Source organism: Pseudoliparis swirei, chromosome 12 (genome assembly GCF_029220125.1).
Source record: "Pseudoliparis swirei isolate HS2019 ecotype Mariana Trench chromosome 12, NWPU_hadal_v1, whole genome shotgun sequence".
NCBI classification, from domain to species: Eukaryota; Metazoa; Chordata; class Actinopteri; order Perciformes; family Liparidae; genus Pseudoliparis; species Pseudoliparis swirei.
Genome location: NC_079399.1, coordinates 21,732,229 through 21,755,321, shown reverse-complemented (window position 1 = coordinate 21,755,321; position 23,093 = coordinate 21,732,229). Strand labels below are relative to the sequence as shown.

The 23,093-nt window shown below is 49.7% G+C and overlaps 2 protein-coding genes across 10 annotated transcripts in view; one reads left to right on the top strand and one right to left on the bottom strand.

Moving 5' to 3' along the window:
• The first annotated feature begins 1,177 nt into the window (after positions 1–1,177).
• Positions 1,178–20,492, top strand: fzd3a (frizzled class receptor 3a). Of its 3 annotated transcripts, none has more exons than XM_056428978.1 (9): positions 1,178–1,252; positions 2,154–2,614; positions 13,935–14,131; positions 15,131–15,593; positions 16,963–17,262; positions 17,825–18,076; positions 19,079–19,227; positions 19,326–19,598; positions 19,792–20,492. In XM_056428978.1, the coding sequence occupies exons 2-9, from the start codon at positions 2,414–2,416 to the stop codon at positions 20,000–20,002; spliced, it is 2,046 nt and encodes a 681-aa protein (XP_056284953.1). In that variant the 5' UTR covers positions 1,178–1,252; positions 2,154–2,413; the 3' UTR covers positions 20,003–20,492. The 3 variants fall into 3 exon arrangements, with proteins under 3 accessions (XP_056284953.1, XP_056284956.1, XP_056284954.1); XM_056428979.1 differs by having other exon boundaries at positions 1,200–1,538; XM_056428981.1 differs by lacking the exon at positions 19,792–20,492 and having other exon boundaries at positions 19,079–19,418.
• The window catches only part of cdc42bpab (CDC42 binding protein kinase alpha (DMPK-like) b), a 69,751-nt gene continuing 67,150 nt past the window's right edge, over positions 20,493–23,093 (bottom strand). For all 7 annotated transcript variants that reach the window (XM_056428977.1, XM_056428971.1, XM_056428972.1 and 4 more), the window contains one exon: positions 20,493–22,542. In XM_056428977.1, coding sequence (XP_056284952.1) covers positions 22,411–22,542 — 132 coding nt within the window. In that variant the 3' untranslated portion in view covers positions 20,493–22,410. The remainder of the gene's footprint in view (positions 22,543–23,093) is intronic.

The window sequence follows — 23,093 nt, the reverse complement described above, 5'->3', positions numbered from 1 at the left end:
CAGCTCGTGTTCTCACTAAAACTAAGAAAAGAGATCACATCACTCCTGCACTAGCTGCTCTGCACTGGCTCCCAGTAAAATCAAGAATCACTTTTAAAATTCTTCTCTTAACCTACAAAGCCTTGATTGGTGATGCTCCATCATATCTTAAGGAGCTTGTCGTACCATATTGCCCCACTAGAGAGCCGCGCTCACTAAATGCGGGACTACTTGTAGTTCCTAGAGTCTTAAAAGTAGAATGGGAGCCAGAGCCTTTAGTTATCAAGCTCCTCTTTTATGGAACCAGCTTCCAATTTCAGTCCGGAGGCAGACACAGTCACCTCGCTTAAGAGTAGACTTAAGACCTTCCTCTTTGACAGAGCTTATAGTTAGGGCTGAATCAGGTTTGCCCTGGTCCAGCCCTTGATATGCTGCCATAGGCTTATAGCTGCCGGGGACGTTTTAGGATGCACTGAGTACCCATCCCCTCTTTTCTCTCATTACGGATGAATTTTCATCTCTCAATCACACGTTACTAACGCTGATTTCTCCCGGGAAGTCTTTTTGACTTTACGTCTCATGGGGTCATCGGACCCTATGAGACGGCATAGATCCTATCTGCCTGATGGATCGTCTGGGTCGTGGAATTCCTGCTCATGACTACGCCACTGTCCTGTTGAGACTCCGCCCACTCCTCCTCCCACCGCCATCTGCCTGATGGATCGTGGAGGTCTCCATCGTGGAATATGCCTACTATGAACTATTCATACACTCTGTCATATTCATTGAATGTATTTTAACTCTAAATCTGTCCTTCTGTACACATTACATCTATTGCATCTGTCCATCCTAGGAGAGGGATCCTCCTCTGTTGCTCTCCTCCAGGTTTCTTCCCTTTTTTTCCCCCTGAAGGGTTATTTGGGAGTTTTTCCTGGTCCGATGTGAGGTTTTGGGGCAGGGATGTCTATGTGTACAGATTGTAAAGCACTCCGAGACAAATTTGTAATTTGTGAAATTGGGCTATACAAATAAACTGAATTGAATTGAATAATGTAAGAATAATAAAAGGCTTTTATTGTTTAGAGTCTTGTCTGGAAGCCATCTTGGAAATGTCGCGCGCTTACCGCGCAGAAGGAGGAGGAGAAGGAGGGGAGGCGGGCCAGAAGGAGGAGAGAGAGGAGGTGCTGGAGGGGGGACGTTCACTCATTGTTACCGACTCGAGGAGCGGCGCAGACCCCGGTGCTTCACGTGAATCTGTCGGCACAACGTTCAGGTAAAGTAGCCGTTAATTTAACCACTTTAACGGCGAGCTTGAATTTACAACCGGACCGCTGCGCCTCCTCCGCCGCGCGGTGAATTAACGTCAGAACACCGGGACGCTGGCTGAGTGAGCCGCGTTACCGCCGTCCAGGAGGGACCAGCCGTCCTCTTTTGTCTCCCGCTGCTCGCCGTCCGTCCGCGGCCAGGCAGCTTCAGTCCGGGGGAGACGAGCGCGAGGAGGTCCCGGTAACGTGTACGGGCTCGCAGCGCGAGGAGGAGCCGGTAACGGGGACGCGCAGGTGGGCTAACGGGCACGAATGCCGCTTGAGAAGAATCCGCCGGTTTGACGTGTAATAGTAGCGTTAATACATTTAATTTTGGTTTATATATATATATATATATATTTACACCATAACGATGAAATAAACCATATTAAATGTATTAACGCTACTATTATATATTATATAATATTATATATATATATATATATTTTGTAAAGGCTACAATAATTACTTTTCCTACCAATTAAGGTTACACAACTAAAATTCACCATTAGCAGAAATAATAACTTGCTATAAATCATTATGTCACTCAATTAAACAAAAAATGTAAACAAAGGTGTATTTAGATATGCCTGTGTGTAATTGTTTTGTTGTAATTCCTAGTCCTTAGCGTGATATATTGCTGTTAATTTATTATGCTAATGTCGTTACTTGTCCACACACACTATACAAAATACACACACACACACAGTGAAATGATATGACCTCTTAAAACAGCCATCTGTGTGTTTTCTAGTTTCAGATAATTATTTCTAAAATTGTAATAAAATAAATAAAACCTGTTCTTTGAATAATCCGCGACCTGATAGAAAATATCCATCTAAAACATTTGTTTGTGTTATTATTTTACAGCGTTGGATATCTATTCTCCCCAAAGCCTCGCGCGGTCCATCAAGCAGGGGGGGGCGTGGTCATCTCCAGGGACCCCACGATGGAGGTCTGGTGACACGCCGGTGACCGCAGCCGGTAATGGCCGCAGCCCGCCGCTTCAGTCGTGGCCGCCCGACTCGCCCCGTGAGCTGAAGAGGAGGGCGAGACGACCTGACCGCCGGCTGCCCGGGCTCCACCCTTCCTGACCTCCGCCCCTCCTCCCCCTGCTGCGCCGACCGGCGATGGGTCTCCTGTGGGTGCTGTCGGCGGCCATGTTGGCGGCGTGCGGCGCCATCCCCGTGGATCTTTGGGCGGAGAGCCACAGCCTGTTCACCTGTGAGCCCGTCACCCTGCGCATGTGCCAAGGGTTAAACTACAACGCCACCTACATGCCCAACGCCCTGAACCACTACGACCAGCAGACGGCCGCGCTCGCCATGGAGGTAACGCACAGACCACAACAGACCACAACAGACCCCATGAGACCACAACAGACCACAACAGACCCCCATGAGACCACAACAGACCACAACAGACCCCCATGAGACCACAACAGACCTAGTGAGACCCACATGAGACCACAACAGACCACAACAGACCCCCATGAAACCACAACAGACCTAGTGAGACCCACATGAGACCACAACAGACCCACATGAGACCACAACAGACCCAGTGAGACCCACATGAGACCACAACAGACCCACATGAGACCACAACAGACCCAGTGAGACCCACATGAGACCACAACAGACCACAACAGACCCCCATGAAACCACAACAGACCACAACAGACCCCCATGAGACCACAACAGACCACAACAGACCCCCATGAGACCACAACAGACCACAACAGACCCCCATGAGACCACAACAGACCACAACAGACCCCATGAGACCACAACAGACCACAACAGACCCCCATGAAACCACAACAGACCACAACAGACCCCCATGAGACCACAACAGACCACAACAGACCCCATGAGACCACAACAGACCACAACAGACCCCCATGAAACCACAACAGACCTAGTGAGACCCACATGAGACCACAACAGACCCACATGAGACCACAACAGACCCACATGAGACCACAACAGACCCAGTGAGACCCACATGAGACCACAACAGACCCACATGAGACCACAACAGACCCAGTGAGACTCACATGAGACCACAACAGACCTAGTGAGACTCACATGAGACCACAACAGACCTAGTGAGACTCACATGAGACCACAACAGACCCAGTGAGACCCACATGAGACCACAACAGACCTAGTGAGACTCACATGAGACCACAACAGACCCAGTGAGACCCACATGAGACCACAACAGACCCAGTGAGACCCACATGAGACCACAACAGACCCAGTGAGACTCACATGAGACCACAACAGACCCAGTGAGACCCACATGAGACCACAACAGACCCAGTGAGACTCACATGAGACCACAACAGACCTAGTGAGACTCACATGAGACCACAACAGACCCAGTGAGACTCACATGAGACCACAACAGACCCAGTGAGACTCACATGAGACCACAACAGACCCAGTGAGACTCACATGAGACCACAACAGACCCACATGAGACCACAACAGACCTAGTGAGACTCACATGAGACCACAACAGACCCAGTGAGACTCACATGAGACCACAACAGACCCAGTGAGACTCACATGAGACCACAACAGACCCAGTGAGACTCACATGAGACCACAACAGACCCAGTGAGACCCACATGAGACCACAACAGACCCAGTGAGACTCACATGAGACCACAACAGACCCACATGAGACCACAACAGACCTAGTGAGACTCACATGAGACCACAACAGACCTAGTGAGACTCACATGAGACCACAACAGACCCAGTGAGACTCACATGAGACCACAACAGACCCACATGAGACCACAACAGACCTAGTGAGACTCACATGAGACCACAACAGACCCAGTGAGACCACAACAGATCTAGTGAGACTCACATGAGACCACAACAGACCTAGTGAGACTCACATGAGACCACAACAGACCTAGTGAGACTCACATGAGACCACAACAGACCCAGTGAGACTCACATGAGACCACAACAGACCCAGTGAGACTCACATGAGACCACAACAGACCCAGTGAGACCCACATGAGACCACAACAGACCCAGTGAGACTCACATGAGACCACAACAGACCCATATGAGACCACAACAGACCTAGTGAGACTCACATGAGACCACAACAGACCTAGTGAGACTCACATGAGACCACAACAGACCCAGTGAGACTCACATGAGACCACAACAGACTCACATGAGACCACAACAGACCCAGTGAGACTCACATGAGACCACAACAGACCCAGTGAGACTCACATGAGACCACAACAGACTCACATGAGACCACAACAGACCCAGTGAGACTCACATGAGACCACAACAGACCCAGTGAGACTCACATGAGACCACAACAGACTCAGTGAGACAACAGACCGATTATTAATACGAGAGTGCATTATTAAATTGTCCTTAAAAGGCGTTCTCGGCTGGTTTTCCACATGTTGGGTCTCCACATAAACCTGAGGATCCCACCCTGAGCTCCAGAGGTCGGCTTAGAGGTCGGTCTCCTGGGGTCAGTCTGTGTTTTATTGTTCATCGTCTGCGTTTTGGAGACCATCTGCTGCACTTCACTGTGCCCGCTTTGATGGAGGGATGATAGAGCGGCAATCCTGGGTTATGTAACTCGCGTTGGGAAAAGATGCTCCCACCTCTCAATTCATTTCAATTGATTTTGTAAACCCCAAAATCTGAACAAAGTTCCTCAGACGGCTCTCCAATCCGTCCACGTACGACATCCCTGACCTTTGACCTCACATCGGATCAGGAACAACTCCCAAGAATTAGAAGAAAACTACCTTTCCCGGTTCTCGTGTCTCCTCGCCGTCTCCATCTCCTCACCCTCTGGACGTTGTTTATCTTCCTGAAGGATTCTTTGAAGACGATGTGTTCGATGTCCCCGTGTAAACCAGATGGACGCTGGTGGTTCGGGGTGAAGCGTTTCTCTGAGGAGATCCCAGTCTGCGGTTCAGTGAACCGAGAGGCCTTCTGGTCTGGACGGTGTTCACTCCGATTGGTCACGGAGACACGATTAAGTCTCTCTCAGAGCTCGGAGGCGGCGGTCGGGTTCAAGCGAAGCCCGATCGGGTTCCGCATAACCCGACTCCGCTGGGCTCTTGTTCTCCAGATCCAGCTCCTGGGAGAATCCAAAGCTCATAAGACGCCGAGTGCAGCCAACAGAGAATCGACAGTTGATTTTAAAGGGATTAGGTGGTGAATAGCCGTGGTAATGATGATGAATGCCCCGCGCCGTGGAGGAACGGGGACTTGGACCCGGACCAGCGCCTGCCGCGCTTGCACTTTTTTTTGTCTGAACCCCCTGAAGTGGTTGTCTTTTCTGAATCCCCCCTTTTTTTCCTCGCTTCTCAAGGGCTTTTTAAGGTTTTTTTCTGTTTTTGTTGGGAAAGCGAGCGCAATTTGGCACAATCTGGTTAGAAAACCTTCGGTGTTTTATTTTCTCGGGTTTGGGACCTCGCCGCGTGGAAACGCTCCCTGAGCGTCGTCTCCAGGGCGTTCAGCGAGGCGTTTGAGGAACAAGCGTCGGACCCCATTCACACAGGAATGTTATCGTTTTTTAAACATTCAATGACATACTTCCTGACACCCTCTACGTCCTCAGCCGCGACCGCTCGGTGACCTCGCGGCCAAAGTGGGACGGCGGCTTCGGGGCTGAGAAATATTCTGTGTATATTCTAATTTGTATTCACGGCGATACTGTGGGAGATGAGCGGCAGCGTGGAGGATTTGACCACGTCCAAAAGAAGAAGAAGCATCGGGCGAGAAGAAGCCGTTCTCAGGAGATGGCCACGGTAGTGCGGGCGTGGCTCGTCCCGGGAGTCGCTGGAGGATGTCAGGCGGCTTCCTTTAGCACGGTTGATGACACTGCTTTCAGTGACGGAAGATATTGTTCTTTGTCTCGGAGGAATACGGATTCTAAAGCTGCGCTCACATCTAAAGAGTTGCAATTGTTGCCGTGAGTAGATCCCGGAGCAAAGTCAACGACAGACGCGAGTGGTTGCGATAGGAATTGCAATTGTCGCGCGCCGCTTGTACGCCGAATCAGTTGCGAAAGCCAAAATGTGCCTAACGCCATATATATGCATATATACATATATATGTATATATGTGTATTTATAAATATATATATGCATATATAAATATGTCTAAATATATAAATATTTATATATATACACATGTATATATATATATATATGCATATAGATATTTATATATATATTTTACATATAATATATATATATATATATTATATGCATATATATGTATAAATATATATGCATATATATGTATTAAATACATATATATATACATATATAAATATATATATATATATTTATGTGTGTGTGTGTATATATATGTTATATTAATGTTATGAACCCAAACACGAGAGCGTTAGATGTTCAGACGTCCTCAACAAGTATGAAGCAGGACTCGTGGGATAGATCTTCATGGGATGAAGGACATGATAACTGTTTCCACGGAGTAAAATACAGAGATAAGCCCGCCTCGCTAAGCCCCGCCCTCTAAGGCCCGTGTGAAAAAGCCACAAATGGTCACGCAGTAAGCGAATATTCGCTCGCTTCTGGCGTGAACGCTGCCAGAAAGTTGATGTTCTCAGTATGGTTTTAAACGGATTTACATGAAGAATCAAAATGAAACGAGACTCAAATGTTCCATCTTGTTTTATCATTGAAGAAGTCGTGATTGCAACCCCGTTCAGCTAAATGCAGAACATGGAGAGCTTCACCGGACGGGACAGGCCTTCAGAGGGGTTGTTTACATGTTTCCATGATGTCTGACACAGGTTATTCTGCCTAGCGACTCGTTGGTGTGTGTTGTTGTGTGTGACTGAGCAGCGACACACAGACCGCAGTCTGTTTTTAATCTGCTGTCCCACTTCCTCCAGGTCCTTAAACCAGCCTCTTGTCTCAGGTTTACAACGCATTCAGAGAAACTGTGTCACGTTACAGCCGCTGAATAACCCAGATACTCCACCCGTGTGTGTGAATGGATTTGTAAAGGAGGTGTGTGTGTGTGTGTGTGTGTGTGTGTGTTAAATGCTGATAATACTCTCTGATGGCTGCAGGTTTGTGAAAACTGCAGTGAGCTAAAAAGGTACACCATGTGACATGCTCATTGTGTAAAGTAGTGAAGATGTTTCCCAGCTAAGCTCACACACACACACACACACACACACACACACACACACACACACAGACAGACAACATGGTCTGATAAATCCTACCCAGCGTGACCCCGGCTATAAAGGAGCCTCTTGTTTTATTTAATGTCCAACACCGTGTTTATTGGCAGTGCACAGAAAGAGAGTCTGGTCCACAACAACCTGTTTGTGTCTGTGTGTGTGTGTGTGTGTGTGTGTGTGTGTGTGTGTGTGTGTCGCTCTACATGGACATTGCACACTGTCATAGCGCTCGGCTTTCAAACATTTCTTAGCTAAATGACACGGTTGACTCAGCCAACCCATCCCCTCTCTCTGTCTCTCTCTCTCTCCTACTCTGTGTTTATCTCCCTCTCTCTCTCTCTCTGTCTTCCTTTCTGTGTGTCTCTCTCTCTCTCTCACACTCTGTGTCTTTCTCTCTCTGTCTCTCTCCTCTTCCTCTGTCTCTCTCCTCCCTCTCTCTCTGTTTCCCTCTCTCCCCTTCCCATCTCTTTTGTCCTGCCCTGCGCAGGCCTCTCCTGTTGCCTAGGTAACAGTCCCATTGTGCTGGTAACAAAGGGCGCTGAGGCTTTCTTGTCTCTCGGGAGGTGGTCCCTCCGCCTCGACTCCTGATCTCCTCCTCCTCCTCCTCCCTGGTGATGCTTCACTCGTCGCCATGGCGCTGAGCTTGGAAATGTGGAGAATTGGAATGGCAGTGGAGGAAAAGAGAGGATGAAGGAGCGGGGGAGATAAAATGCTCGGGAGGGGGGGATGATAGGAAGAGAGGTGACCGTGAGGTATTCCTAAAAGAGCGACAGACCACGGGTCTTCTTTGTCAGCAGACTGCGCCTCCATGAACACATCATTACTCCCTCCTGCGTCCTCATTGGTCAAGGCCATATTAATATTTCATACTGTTGATGCAAAACATGCTGCGAATATTCATGGAGGTGAAACGGAGGTCGAGGCTGCTCCCTTCTTCAAAGGCTCTGGAGATGAGAGAGTTCAGCACATTGAGTTGCATGCTGACGTAAAGAGACTGATACTGATATTCAGACCCTCAGTCCAGGTTGGGAAAGGTTTCAGTATTTAGTATTATTTATATATATATATATATATATATTTGTAAAATTATTTTATATGTATAAAATATATATATATATATTTTATACATATATATAAAATAATTTATATATATATACAATATAATATATATATACAGTATATAAAAGATATATAAAAAAATATATCTATATATACATGTATATATATATTGAGCTGCATGCTGACGTAAAGAGACTCACATGAGACCACAACAGACCCAGTGAGACCCACATGAGACCACAACAGACCCAGTGAGACTCACATGAGACCACAACAGACCCATATGAGACCACAACAGACCTAGTGAGACTCACATGAGACCACAACAGACCTAGTGAGACTCACATGAGACCACAACAGACCCAGTGAGACTCACATGAGACCACAACAGACCCACATGAGACCACAACAGACCTAGTGAGACTCACATGAGACCACAACAGACCCAGTGAGACTCACATGAGACTACAACAGACTCACATGAGACCACAACAGACCCAGTGAGACTCACATGAGACCACAACAGACCCAGTGAGACTCACATGAGACCACAACAGACTCAGTGAGACAACAGACCGATTATTAATACGAGAGTGCATTATTAAATTGTCCTTAAAAGGCGTTCTCGGCTGGTTTTCCACATGTTGGGTCTCCACATAAAACCTGAGGATCCCACCCTGAGCTCCAGAGGTCGGCTTAGAGGTCGGTCTCCTGGGGTCAGTCTGTGTTTTATTGTTCATCGTCTGCGTTTTGGAGACCATCTGCTGCACTTCACTGTGCCCGCTTTGATGGAGGGATGATAGAGCGGCAATCCTGGGTTATGTAACTCGCGTTGGGAAAAGATGCTCCCACCTCTCATTTCATTTCAATTGATTTTGTAAACCCCAAAATCTGAATAAAGTTCCTCAGACGGCTCTCCAATCCGTCCACGTACGACATCCCTGACCTTTGACCTCACATCGGATCAGGAACAACTCCCAAGAATTAGAAGAAAACTACCTTTCCCGGTTCTCGTGTCTCCTCGCCGTCTCCATCTCCTCACCCTCTGGACGTTGTTTATCTTCCTGAAGGATTCTTTGAAGACGATGTGTTCGATGTCCCCGTGTAAACCAGATGGACGCTGGTGGTTCGGGGTGAAGCGTTTCCTCTCTGAGGAGATCCCAGTCTGCGGTTCAGTGAACCGAGAGGCCTTCTGGTCTGGACGGTGTTCACTCCGATTGGTCACGGAGACACGATTAAGTCTCTCTCAGAGCTCGGAGGCGGCGGTCGGGTTCAAGCGAAGCCCGATCGGGTTCCGCATAACCCGACTCCGCTGGGCTCTTGTTCTCCAGATCCAGCTCCTGGGAGAATCCAAAGCTCATAAGACGCCGAGTGCAGCCAACAGAGAATCGACAGTTGATTTTAAAGGGGATTAGGTGGTGTGAATAGCCGTGGTAATGATGATGAATGCCCCGCGCCGTGGAGGAACGGGGACTTGGACCCGGACCAGCGCCTGCCGCGCTTGCACTTTTTTTTGTCTGAACCCCCTGAAGTGGTTGTCTTTTCTGAATCCCCCCTTTTTTTCCTCGCTTCTCAAGGGCTTTTAAAGGTTTTTTTCTGTTTTTGTTGGGAAAGCGAGCGCAATTTGTCACAATCTGGTTAGAAAACCTTCTCGGTGTTTTATTTTCTCGGGTTTCGGGACCTCTCGCCGCGTGGAAACGCTCCCTGGAGCGTCGTCTCCGCGGGGCGTTCAGCGAGGCGTTTGAGGAACAAGCGTCGGACCCCATTCACACAGGAATGTTATCGTTTTTTAAACATTCAATGACATACTTCCTTGACACCCTCTGCGTCCTCAGCCGCGACCGCTCGGTGACCTCGCGGCCAAAGTGGGACGGCGGCTTCGTGACTGAGAAATATTCTGTGTATATTCTAATTTGTATTCACGGCGATACTGTGGGAGATGAGCGACAGCGTGGAGGATTTGACTGGCGTCCAAAAAAGAAGAAGAAGCATCGGGGCGAGAAGAAGCCGTTCTCAGGAGATGGCCGCTCACGGTAGTGCGGCGCGGCGTGGGCTCGTCCCGGGGAGTCGCTGGGAGGATGTCAGGGCGGCTTCCTTTAGCACGGTCGCTTGATGACACTCGGCTTTCAGTGACGGAAGATATTGTTCTTTTGTCTTCGGAGGAATACGGATTCTAAAGCTGCGTTCACATCTAAAGAGTTGCGAATTGTTGCCGTGAGTAGATCCCGGGAGCAAAGTCAACGTACAGACGCGAGTGGTTGCGATAGGTGCGAATTGTCGCCGGGCGCCGTTTGTACGCGAATTGCGAGTTGCGAAAGCCAAAAATGTGCCTAACGCCAAGTATATATGCATATATACATATATATGTATATATATGTGTATTTATAAATATATATATGCATATATAAATATGTCTAAATATATAAATATTTATATATATACACATGTGTATATATATATATATATGCATATATAGATATTTATATATATATTTGTATATATAATATATATATATGCATATATTATATGCATATATATGTATAAATATATATGTATATATATGTATACATATATATGTATATATACATATATATAAATATGTATATATATATATTTATGTGTGTGTGTGTGTATATATATGTTATATTAATGTTATGAACCCAAACACGAGGGCGTTAGATGTTCAGACGTCCTCAACAAGTATGAAGCAGAACTCGTGGGTTAGATCTTCATGGCGGATGAAGGACATGATAACTGTTTCCACGGAGTAAAATACAGAGATAAGCCCCGCCCTCGCTAAGCCCCGCCCCTCTAAGGCCCGTGTGAAGCGTAAAGCCACAAATGGTCACGCGAGTAAAGCGAATATTCGCTTCACGCTTCTGGCGTGAACGCGGCTGCAGAAAGTTGATGTTCTCAGTATGGTTTGCGAAACGGATTTACATGAAGAATCAAAATGAAACGCAGACTCAAATGTTCCATCTTGTTTTATCATTGAAGAAGTCGCATTGCAACCCCGTTCAGCTAAATGCAGAACATGGAGAGCTTCACCGGACGGGACAGGCCTTCAGAGGGGTTGTTTACATGTTTCCATGATGTCTGACACAGGTTATTCTGCCTAGCGACTCGTTGGTGTGTGTTGTTGTGTGTGACTGAGCAGCGACACACAGACCGCAGTCTGTTTTTAATCTGCTGTCCCACTTCCTCCAGGTCCTTAAACCAGCCTCTTGTCTCAGGTTTACAACGTATTCAGAGAAACTGTGTCACGTTACAGCCGCTGAATAACCCAGATACTCCACCCGTGTGTGTGAATGGATTTGTAAAGGAGGTGTGTGTGTGTGTGTGTGTGTGTGTGTGTGTGTTAAATGCTGATAATACTCTCTGATGGCTGCAGGTTTGTGAAAACTGCAGTGAGCTAAAAAGGTACACCATGTGACATGCTCATTGTGTAAAGTAGTGAAGATGTTTCCCAGCTAAGCTCACACACACACACACACACACACACACACACACAGACAGACAACATGGTCTGATAAATCCTACCCAGCGTGACCCCGGCTATAAAGGAGCCTCTTGTTTTATTTAATGTCCAACACCGTGTTTATTGGCAGTGCACAGAAAGAGAGTCTGGTCCACAACAACCTGTTTGTGTCTGTGTGTGTGTGTGTGTGTGTGTGTGTGTGTGTGTGTGTGTCGCTCTACATGGACATTGCACACTGTCATAGCGCTCGGCTTTCAAACATTTCTTAGCGCTAAATGACACGGTTGACTCAGCCAACCCATCCCCTCTCTCTCTGTCTCTCTCTCTCTCCTACTCTGTGTTTATCTCCCTCTCTCTCTCTCTCTGTCTTCCTTTCTGTGTGTCTCTCTCTCTCTCTCACACTCTGTGTCTTTCTCTCTCTGTCTCTCTCTCCTCTTTCCCTCTGTCTCTCTCCTCCCTCTCTCTCTGTTTCCCTCTCTCTCCCCCCCTTCCCATCTCTTTTGTCCTGCCCCTGCGCAGGCCTCTCCCGTTGCCTAGGTAACAGTCCCATTGTGCTGGTAACAAAGGGCGCTGAGGCTTTCTTGTCTCTCGGGAGGTGGTCCCCTCCGCCCCGCACCCTGACCTCCTCCTCCTCCTCCTCCCTGGTGATGCTTCACTCGTCGCCATGGCGCTGAGCTTGGAAATGTGGAGAATTGGAATGGCAGTGGAGGAAAAGAGAGGATGAAGGAGCGGGGGAGATAAAATGCTCGGGAGGGGGGGATGATAGGAAGAGAGGTGACCGTGAGGTATTCCTAAAAGAGCGACAGACCACGGGTCTTCTTTGTCAGCAGACTGCGCCTCCATGAACACATCATTACTCCCTCCTGCGTCCTCATTGGTCAAGGCCATATTAATATTTCATACTGTTGATGCAAAACATGCTGCGAATATTCATGGAGGTGAAACGGAGGTCGAGGCTGCTCCCTTCTTCAAAGGCTCTGGAGATGAGAGAGTTCAGCACATTGAGTTGCATGCTGACGTAAAGAGACTGATACTGATATTCAGACCCTCAGTCCAGGTTGGGAAAGGTTTCAGTATTTAGTATTATTTATATATATATATATATATATATTTGTAAAATTATTTTATATGTATAAAATATGTATAAAATATGTATAGTCTGATCCCTCACTAACCAGCCTGATCCCTCACTAACCAGTCTGATCCCTCACTAACCAGCCTGATCCCTCACTAACCAGCCTGATCCCTCACTAACCAGTCAGGCGCATGCAGTTCTTCTCCACCCGCCAACACACTTGCCTCATTTGCATATTAACAACTCGGCCACAGACGCTTCCTGCTCTCCCGCCTCTTTGGCTCCGGTTTGTAGGCGCGAGGCCTTTATGCTGCCGGTGTGTGTGTGTGTGTGTGTGTGTGAGTGGAAATAATATACTTCCATCAGTACTGTGTGTGTGTGTGTGTGTGTGTGTGAGAGTTGTACGTGCGTTGCCGCAGTGTGTCAGTCAGCCACAGCGTGGTCCTCCCTATAACACAAAGGTCCTGTCAGTGTGTGTGTGTGTGTGTGTTGGGGGCCCAGCTTGTTGGGCTCCTGTCTGAGAGATGGAGGGATGGAGGAGGGGGTGATGGAGGAGGGGGGGCCTCATATGGGGGTGGAGGGGATTATTATTAGGAGGCCAGAGTTGTGTTTTGGGGCTCATCTCCAGAAAGTGTCCGAGTCGTGCTCCACTGATCCCTTTGTGCCTCTCGAGGAGGAGGAGGAGGAGGAGGAGGAGGGGGGGCAGCAATGTTAAACTTCATCAACTGTTTAAAAGAAAAAGGAGTTTTATATTATGTTCAGTTTCTTTAGCATGTACAACATGTGATGCACTGACTCCTCCCCCCAGCCGTTCCACCCCCTGGTGAACCTGCGCTGCTCCCCGGAGCTCCGCGGCTTCCTGTGCGCGCTCTACGCTCCGGTGTGCACCGAGTACGGCCGCGTGGCGCTGCCCTGCCGCCGCCTCTGCCTGCGCGCCAAGAGCGACTGCTACAAGCTCATGGACATGTTCGGGGTCAGCTGGCCGCAGGAGATGGACTGCAACAGGTGGGTGACGCCGCCTCTGGGGGGCGGAGCCACAACTCCGATGTCAGATTATCGATGGAGTCAGCGAAGTGACACACTGACCCGTCAGTGACCGACCAAAGGGGGAGGGGCTCCGTGGGGGATTTATGATGCGACCGGAACGAGGAGATTATTTCACTTTGATAAAGCGTTGCAGTAGCAGGTTCTATGGTCGTGGAAAACCTGGAAAAGTCCTGGAAAAGTCCTGGAATTTCCGGGAAATTGTTATTTCAAGGCCTGGAAAAGTCCTTGAAAAAAATGTAATCCTAAAAGTTGTATGTTAATGTTTATTTACGCTGAGTTTTAAATAATTAATATGCTTTTAAAAGAAAGACGCTTAAAAATATAGGTCGGCATATGCTCTCATACAGTGAACACACCTGAACTGAAAAGTTTGGTCGCCATAGCAACAGTAGTTTAGGGATATTCCACTATGCCAGGGAAGTGTAGATGTAACTTTTCCTCATTATTCGTGGACTTTTGGTTAAAAGTCATCAGGGTTCGGACGGTCTTGGAAAACCTGGAATAGTCATGGAATCTTAAAATGGTTCCGTGTTATATTCATATCGTGCATTTACGCTTTAAGTTTGAATTAATATGCTTTTAAAAGAATGACGCTCTAAATATAAGCCGGCATTTACGCTGAGTTTAAAATAATTAATATGTTTTTAAAAGAAAGACGCCTTTAAAATATAAGCTGGCGTTCTCGCGGCGCACGTTGTTATTGTTTCCGCGCTACAAGTGAACGCACCGTCACTGAAATGTTTGGTCGCCATAGCAACAGCAGCTCCACGGTCGCGTGTTAACACCGAGATTTCACAAAATGTTTGATCGTTGTAAATCTGGTTGACAGTCCTGGACCCCGATTGGTCCCCGTGGGTCTGACCCCTGATTGGCCCGTGAAGTCGGCCTCTGGTTTCTCGTCGCGTGGAGCATGAACGCAGCGAGCCGTCGAGTAACGCGGCCCCTCCCCCTCCTCAGGTTCCCGGACTGTGACGAGCCCTACCCCCGACCCGTGGACCTCCTGTCCGGCTCGGCGGCGCCGGACTCCCCCGTCTCCGTCCAGCGGGACTACGGCTTCTGGTGCCCCCGGGAGCTGAAGATGGACCCCGAGCTGGGCTACTCCTTCATGGGGGTCCGCGACTGCTCGCCGCCCTGCGCCAACATGTACTTCACGCGCGAGGAGCTGCGCTTCGCCCGCTACTTCATCGGGGTGGTGGCCATCGTCTGCCTGTCCGCCACCCTCTTCACCTTCCTCACCTTCCTCATCGACGTGTCGCGCTTCCGCTACCCGGAGCGGCCCATCATCTTCTACGCCGTGTGCTACATGATGGTGTCGCTGGTGTTCTTCCTGGGCTTCCTGCTGGAGGACACGGTGGCCTGCAACGCGCCGAGCGCCGGGGGGTTCAGGGCCTCCACGGTGACCCAGGGCTCCCACAACAAAGTGGGTACCTCGGTTTAGTTTGCAGGGTTCGTACGGACGTGGAAAACCTGGAGGAGTCCTGGAATGTTTTTTTTCCAGGCCTGAAAAAGTCCTTTAAAAAAGTGTTGGGGGAAAAGTCATGGAAATGTGTTCATTTATGCTGAGTTTGAAATAATTAATATACTTTTAAAAGAAAAACTTTCAAAATATAGGTCGGCATACGCTCTCATACGATTATGGAAAACCTGGAAGAGTCATGGAATGTTTGTAATGGTTTTTGAGAAAAGTCCAGGAAATGTGTTCATTTACGCTGAGTTTAAATAATTAATATGCTTTTAAAAAAAAGACGCTTACAAATATAGGTCGGCATACGCTCTCATAAGAGTGAACACACCTGAACTGAAAAGTTTGGTCGCCATAGCAACAGTAGTTTAGGGATAGTCCACTATGCCAGGGAAGTGTAGATGTAACTTTCACTCATTATTCGTGGACTTTTGGTTAAAAGTCATCAGGGTTCGGACGGTCTTGGAAAACCTGGAATAGTCATGGAATCTTAAAATGGTTCAGTGTTATATTCATATCGTGCATTTACGCTTTAAGTTTGAATTAATATGCTTTTAAAAGAATGACGCTCTAAATATAAGCCGGCATTTACGCTGAGTTTAAAATAATTAATATGCTTTTAAAAGAAAAACCTTCAAAATATAAGCCGGTACATGCTCTCATTGCCATAGCAACAGTATTTTAAGGATAGTCCACTATGCCAGGGAAGAAAGACGCTCAAAATCTAAACCGGTGTTCTCTCTCATACGAGTGAAGACGCCTGAACTGAAAAGTGTGGTTGCCATAGCAACAGCAGTTTAGGGAAGTGTAGATGTAACCATTATCCATTATTACTGGAGTTTTGGTTTAAAGTCGTGGAAAAGTCATCCGGGTTCGTACGGTCATGGAAAACCTGGAATAGTCATGGAATCTTAAAAGTTATTTTTTCCAGGCCTGGAAAAGTCCTGGAAACTTGTTATATTCATATCGTGCATTTACGCTTTACTTTTTAATTAATATTCTTTTAAAAGAAAGACGCTCTAAATATAAACAGGCATACGGCAAAGCACACATTTTCCGTGCCGCAAGTGAACGCACCGCAACTGAAAAGACATAAATGTTTATTCTTTGAATCAAACTATTGACTCTCATTCATTTGTGTCATTTAAGGTTTTATACTGTTTTCTCTTGTTAGATTAAATACAACATTTTATCACTTTTTTGTGTTTATGCTGAGATTTCACCAAATGTTTGGTCATGTAAATCTGGTTTGAAGTCCTGGACACCCATTGGTCCCCGTGGATGAACCTGATATGGGTACTGACCCCCCCCCCCCTCTCTCCTCCAGGCCTGCACCCTCCTCTTCATGGTGCTGTACTTCTTCACCATGGCCGGCAGCGCGTGGTGGGTCGTCCTCACCATCACCTGGTTCCTGGCGGCCGTCCCCAAGTGGGGCAGCGAGGCCATCGAGAAGAAGGCGCTCCTGTTCCACGCCGGCGCCTGGGGGATCCCCGGGGTGCTGACGGTCGCCCTGCTCGCCATGAACCAGATCGAGGGCGACAGCGTGAGCGGCGTCTGCTTCGTGGGCCTCTACGACCTCACGGCGCTGCGCTGGTTCCTGCTGGCGCCGCTGGGCCTGGACGTCGTGGTGAGGAAACCTCTTCTTCACTGCCGGGCCGACAACCTGGTTATTTACAGGCCTGGAGAAGTCCTTTAAACAAAAAGGTTTAGCCCAAACGTTTTGGAAAAGTTATGTAAATTTGATACATTTATGTTTTAGAAAGAAAGACGTTCATAATGTAAACAGACTAGCGGCGCATGATTTTATTTGACTCCTCCCACTAGCTCCATCCATTGACTCCTCCCACTAGCTCCTCCCACTTACTCCTTCCATTGATTCCTCCCACTGGCTCCTCCTATTGACTCCTCTCAATAGCTCCTCCCACCCATTGGCTCCACCCACTGTCTCCTCCAATTGACTCCTCCCACTAGCTCCATCCATTGACTCCTCCCACTAGCTCCTCCCATTGGCTCCACCCACTGACTTTTCCGACTGACTCCACCCACTGGCTCTTCCCACTGACTCCTTCCACTTACTCCTCCCACTTACTTTCCCCCCTGGCTCCTCCCACTGGCTCCCCCCACTTACTTCTCCCACTGGCTCCTCCCACTGACTCCTCCCACTAACTCCTCCCCCTGGCTCCTCCCAGGTCGGCATGGCTCTGCTGCTGGCGGGCATCACGGCCCTGAACCGGGTCCGCGTGGAGATCCCGCTGGAGAAGGAGAACCAGGAGAAGCTCGTGAAGTTCATGATCCGCATCGCCGTGTTCTCGGCGCTGTCCCTGCTCCCCCTGCTGGCCGTGCTGGGCTGCTACCTGTACGAGAACAGCCACCGCGCCGCCTGGGAGACCACCTGGGTCCAGGAGAGGTGCCGGGACTACCACATCCCCTGCCCCTACCAGGTACCCCCCCCACAGCGATGACATCACCGCTATGTTCAGGGAACAAGACACAGAATGTTGTCCCTGCAGGATGAGGACCAGGGTTTCTATTTCTTTGTTCGTCTGATAACAGCCGAGTCGGCACATCAGTGTGTCTGTACACATGATGCACATCTGGGGCTCGGAGGCAGCGGCTGCCAGATGTGTTTACACACAGAGACATGAGAGATGCAATGCACACACACACACACACACACACACACCAGACAAAGTAGCTTCAGAGCTGCATGAGCCTGCAGCATCAACACCCACCTCCTCTCTCTCTCATGATGCTATAGAGCTGTGGGGGGCGATCGATGAGCATTGTGTCAGATCAGAGTGGTGCTCTTAATCCGTCACGTAAACACTGCATTGTGTGTGTGTGTGTGTGTGTTTGGGCTGGAGAGGTCAGGGGTCACACTGCTCCATCACATACAACGGAGCTCTGATGCCTCCAGCTGCAACCACACAACGTTTCAGCAGTTTCCTTCCTCCCCCCAACCCTGCTGTGTTCATATGAACACACACACACACACGTACACACAATGTCAGTAACGTGCATCAGCGGATAGCTCCGACTCAAAGTGCCTCGCTATATTTATCTTAAAAGCCTTCCCTGAGGCTCAGACCTCTGCTGAACAGCTCCAACACACACACACACACACACACACAGGTGATGGACTCGAGCTCCATAGAGTAGAAGAGCTGTAACGAGGATGAGGAGTGGATCTGTGGGCTGCTGGCCTCAGGGCCCTCATCATGAGACCTGTGTGTGTGTGTGTGTGTGTGTGTTTACATTCGAGCCTTACTGCAGTTCCTGCTCCTCATCTTCAGTTCCCCCCGTCCTTCACCCTGAGCTGTCAGATCATCCATTTTATTCTAATACCGCAGAACACCGTGTCTAGAAGTAGAACACAACGTAGAACTAGAAGTAGGACTAGCGTGTGTGATGTGTAAGCGCCCCCTGACCCCTGACCCCCCCAGGTGGAGGCGAGCAGCCGGCCCGACCTGGCCGTGTTCCTGGTGAAGTACGTGATGATGCTGGTGGTCGGGATCCCGTCGGTGTTCTGGATCGGCAGCAAGAAGACGTGCAAGGAATGGGCCGGGTTCCTCCAGGGCCACAGACACAAGGAGTATGGACGAGTACACACAGTACACAACTAGTACACATTACTACAGCAAAGTGTGTGTGTGGCCCGTCTCTGCCTCCCCCTCCCCCTCCCTCCTGCAGTGCGATGGTCAACAAGAGCCGCCCGGTGCTCCAGGAGCCCGACTTCGCCCATCTGCTGCTCCGGGACCCCACCCTGCCCGTGGTGAGGAAGTCTCGGGGCACCTCCACCCAGGGCACCTCCACCCAGGGCACCTCCACCCGCGCCTCCTCCACCCACCTGGCCATGTTGGACGAGCCGCCCAGCGCCAGCACCAGCCGGGCCGGCTCGGTCCGCAGCGCGCGCTCCAAGATGAGCAGCTTCCACGGCAGCCTGCGGCGGCCCCGGGACGACAGGTGGGTCCACAGAACCAGGTCTGATGGGGTCCGGTCCCACAGAACCAGGTCTGATGGGGTCCGGTCCCACAGAACCAGGTCTGATGGGGTCCGGTCCCACAGAACCAGGTCTGATGGGGTCCGGTCCCACAGAACCAGGTCTGATGGGGTCCGTCCCCACAGAACCGGGCCTGACGCCGTCTCTCTGTCTCAGGTACACGGCCTCCTCCAGTTTCCGGGCCGCAGACGACCGGCCGCTGTACGGCAGCTCGTCTCGCCTCCACGACCCGCCGACCCGGCGCGGCAGCACCGGCCAGCTGGACGGCTCGGTCCAGTCGCGGCACAGCAGCACCAGAGACCTCGCCGGCACCGCCCACGGGAACGGGATCCACCGGGTCCGGGAGCAGGACGGCGGCACCGCCTGAAGAGGAGACTCCTCTTCCTCTTTCGCAGAGGAGCGACCCGACGGCGTCGCGCCGCCTGACCCAGAACAATGTTTACAGAACTCAGCGATGGGTCGTCTGGTCCTGATGAGGCCCGTGGACCTGGAGCCAGTAGAGCACGTGGACCAGGAGAGACGGGGACACTAAGCTCCGCCCCCTTCTAGGCTGCTCGTTAGCACTTGGTCGGCTTGTTTTTTTATTTTCTGGCTACATTTTAAACATCTCAACCTGCTGAAAACGGATTTATTCACACCGGATGTGAAACTTCACTTGAAGAGAAGGATAGAAGAAGAGACGCTGAATGACTCCTGAACTTCACAGCGTGTCGTTTAAACGCTGCCTTATGACTGTTAGAGCGCTAAGCTCATGCTGCCTCAGAGGTCAGAGGTCACTCCTTTACCTGGTAGTGTGTGTAGCTCCTGTAACTGTAGACTCTTGTAATAAAGTGTTTAAGGACCACACAGACACGGTGCATTTGTAACAGCTCTCCGCTTTATTGAAATACATCGGAGTCGGGTTAATATGATGTTCTCCACCGCGTGGCAGCCAGTTCCATACATTATTTTTTGTCTTGACCTTTACACCTTAAATATTTTTTTGTGCAAAAAAGATCCTACACCTCCTGTAGTGGGTTATCCTCAGTAAAACGCCCAAAACCGTTCAAAAAAGGAGCAAGAAAAACAAACCGGGAAACAAGATGATTACATCTAGAACATGCAAAACTGTACAAATTATTACAAAGCAATCCTAGAAAAAACACAAGTGTAGTAATATGATATGAAAGCACAAATAATAGAGACGCTCCGGTGGATAGACCTCACTGAAATGCAAAGGCGGGTGAATTATTTTGTATTATTTTCTTCCCACGGCGACCTCAGCCGTCACACACCTGAACCGCCTCATCTTCCTCATCTTCCTCACTCACTCCATCAAACACTCGAATGAAAAGAATTCATTGGTTCGGACATTTCCTGAGTTTCTCCTCCTTAAACTGGCATGTCGGGTCACTTCTGTACAATAATGGCCAATAATAAAATACCTGGCGGCGGCGGCGGCAGCAGCAGCCCCCCCCCCCCCCAATACATTCTACAGGAGCTCCAGCAGGAGCTCGGGGGTCACTAGCGTTAAAAGAGGAGCTCGCTTGTGAAACCAGCGGCGTCACACGGAGGAGGTCGTCTCTGCCTAAAAAATGGAATACTTAAATAAAAAGTGAACTTGGAATGAGCTTTTGTTTTCTAAAGCGTAGGAATCGGCAGGAATGAGCGGCGACGTAGGAGGGGGAGGGGGAGGGGCACAGAGGGAACTGGTTCTCCTGCCGCTCCTTCAGTCACACGGGGCTCACTGTTGTGTACATTCTCATTGTAGTGTGTATTTCTCATTGTAGTGTGTATTTGTGTGCGTTTGAATCGATCTCACAGCGCCACAGGCTCCGCCTCCATTTTTGGTTAAATCAAGCTCCTCCCATCCAGGTCCCACAGCCCCTAAAACTAACTGATCACATGACGACGGTCAGAGGAGGCGCAGGACAGCGGCTGTGTGTGTGTGTGGCGAGGTTTCTTCAGTCAAACACAAAGTGGGGAAAAAGGAACAAAAAGCACATAAAATATAAAACAAACTAATCTAAAATCTATCGGAAAAAAAAGAAAAAGAAACCGTTTAAAAAGTTATTTGTGTGCGACGACGAGCCCAAAATCACTCGGAAGAAACGACTCGGGGGTCAGAGGGAAAGCTGGCGATAGTTTGTTTCCTTTTCATATATTACTCTCTTCTATATGTACATTATTGCCGGACCAATGAGGAGAGAGGAGCTGTGGCGATGTCATCGTCACGCCGCTTGTTGACGGTCAAAATAAACGATAAAAAATGATAAAGTTGCTGCACTTATAAGATCGGGAGGAAAACAACTCAAATCTTTGCTCTCTTTGCTTCTGTTGACGTTTTCAATTGTTGCGGCACCCAAAGAGAAAGAGAGGAAGAGGAGGAGAGGAAGAGGAGGGGTGAAGCTCCACCCGTCTGATGCCAACCTGCCTTTCCTCGTCGAAGATTGATAAATAAATTAAAATATAGTCCCCGATAACCCAAACGCTCCTTATGTACAGCATCAAACGTCTCTGGATCCTCTCGTTGCATTGTGGGGGGGGGGGGGGGGGGCGGAGCTTCTCTTCATCACCAGCCCGCTCTGAATGTGAAACGCATGCACACACAGCGTCCCACACACACACACACACACACACACACACACCGTGTACACCCCCAGCTCCGCCCCCGTCATGGAGGTTGTAAGTGTTTGTCGAGAGGTGCAGTCCTCTGGGCAGGGGGGGGGGGGGGATGAGAGGCGGAGGAGAGAGAGAGGGGGGGTTGAGTCCTGTGCGGGGGGGCGGGGGGGGGGCTCATGTGTCCCAGCCCATGCGCTCTGTGCTCTCCAGGGACAGGGACTTGGCCTTGTGGGGCGAGGCCGGGCTGGGAGGGCTGCTGAAGGTGGAGCTGTTGGAGGCCGTGGAGTGACGTGGCGAGTCTGAATCCTGGAGGAGGAGGAGAGGAATGAAGAGAGAGGGAGGGAGGGAGAAAAGAGCAGAGATCAGAGGATGGAAGCAGCAGACTGTTTCTACAGAAGGAGCTGCTGGTTCTGAGGAGACCTCTAGGGGGGAGGGGGGCTCTAGAGGGAGGGGGGCTCGAGGGGGAGGGGGGCTCTAGAGGGGCTCCTGCTCTGGGTGAACATGCGTGTTCCTTCTCCCTGTGAAATGAAGAGGCAGATTGAAAGACTTCCTCTTCATCAGCACATGCAGGGGGGGGGCTCATGTGAGGACCCGCCCCCCCCCCTCCAGACAAAGAGGGTCCCGCATGCCCGTCCTCAGGTTGGGGGTCTCAGAGAGCTCAGGTGTTCCTCACACGTCCACCAGGGGGCGCTCTCTCACGCTCTCCACACTCAGCCTCGGCTCCTCGGTCCGGTGGACGCTGACATGCGGCGGCGGCGTTGCATCATTTACAGAAACAAAGGACGCAGGCGAGGACTGATGAGCATGTGACGAGGGGGCGGGGCTGAAATGGTGCCGCGGGAGCTGTGGCAGGGGGC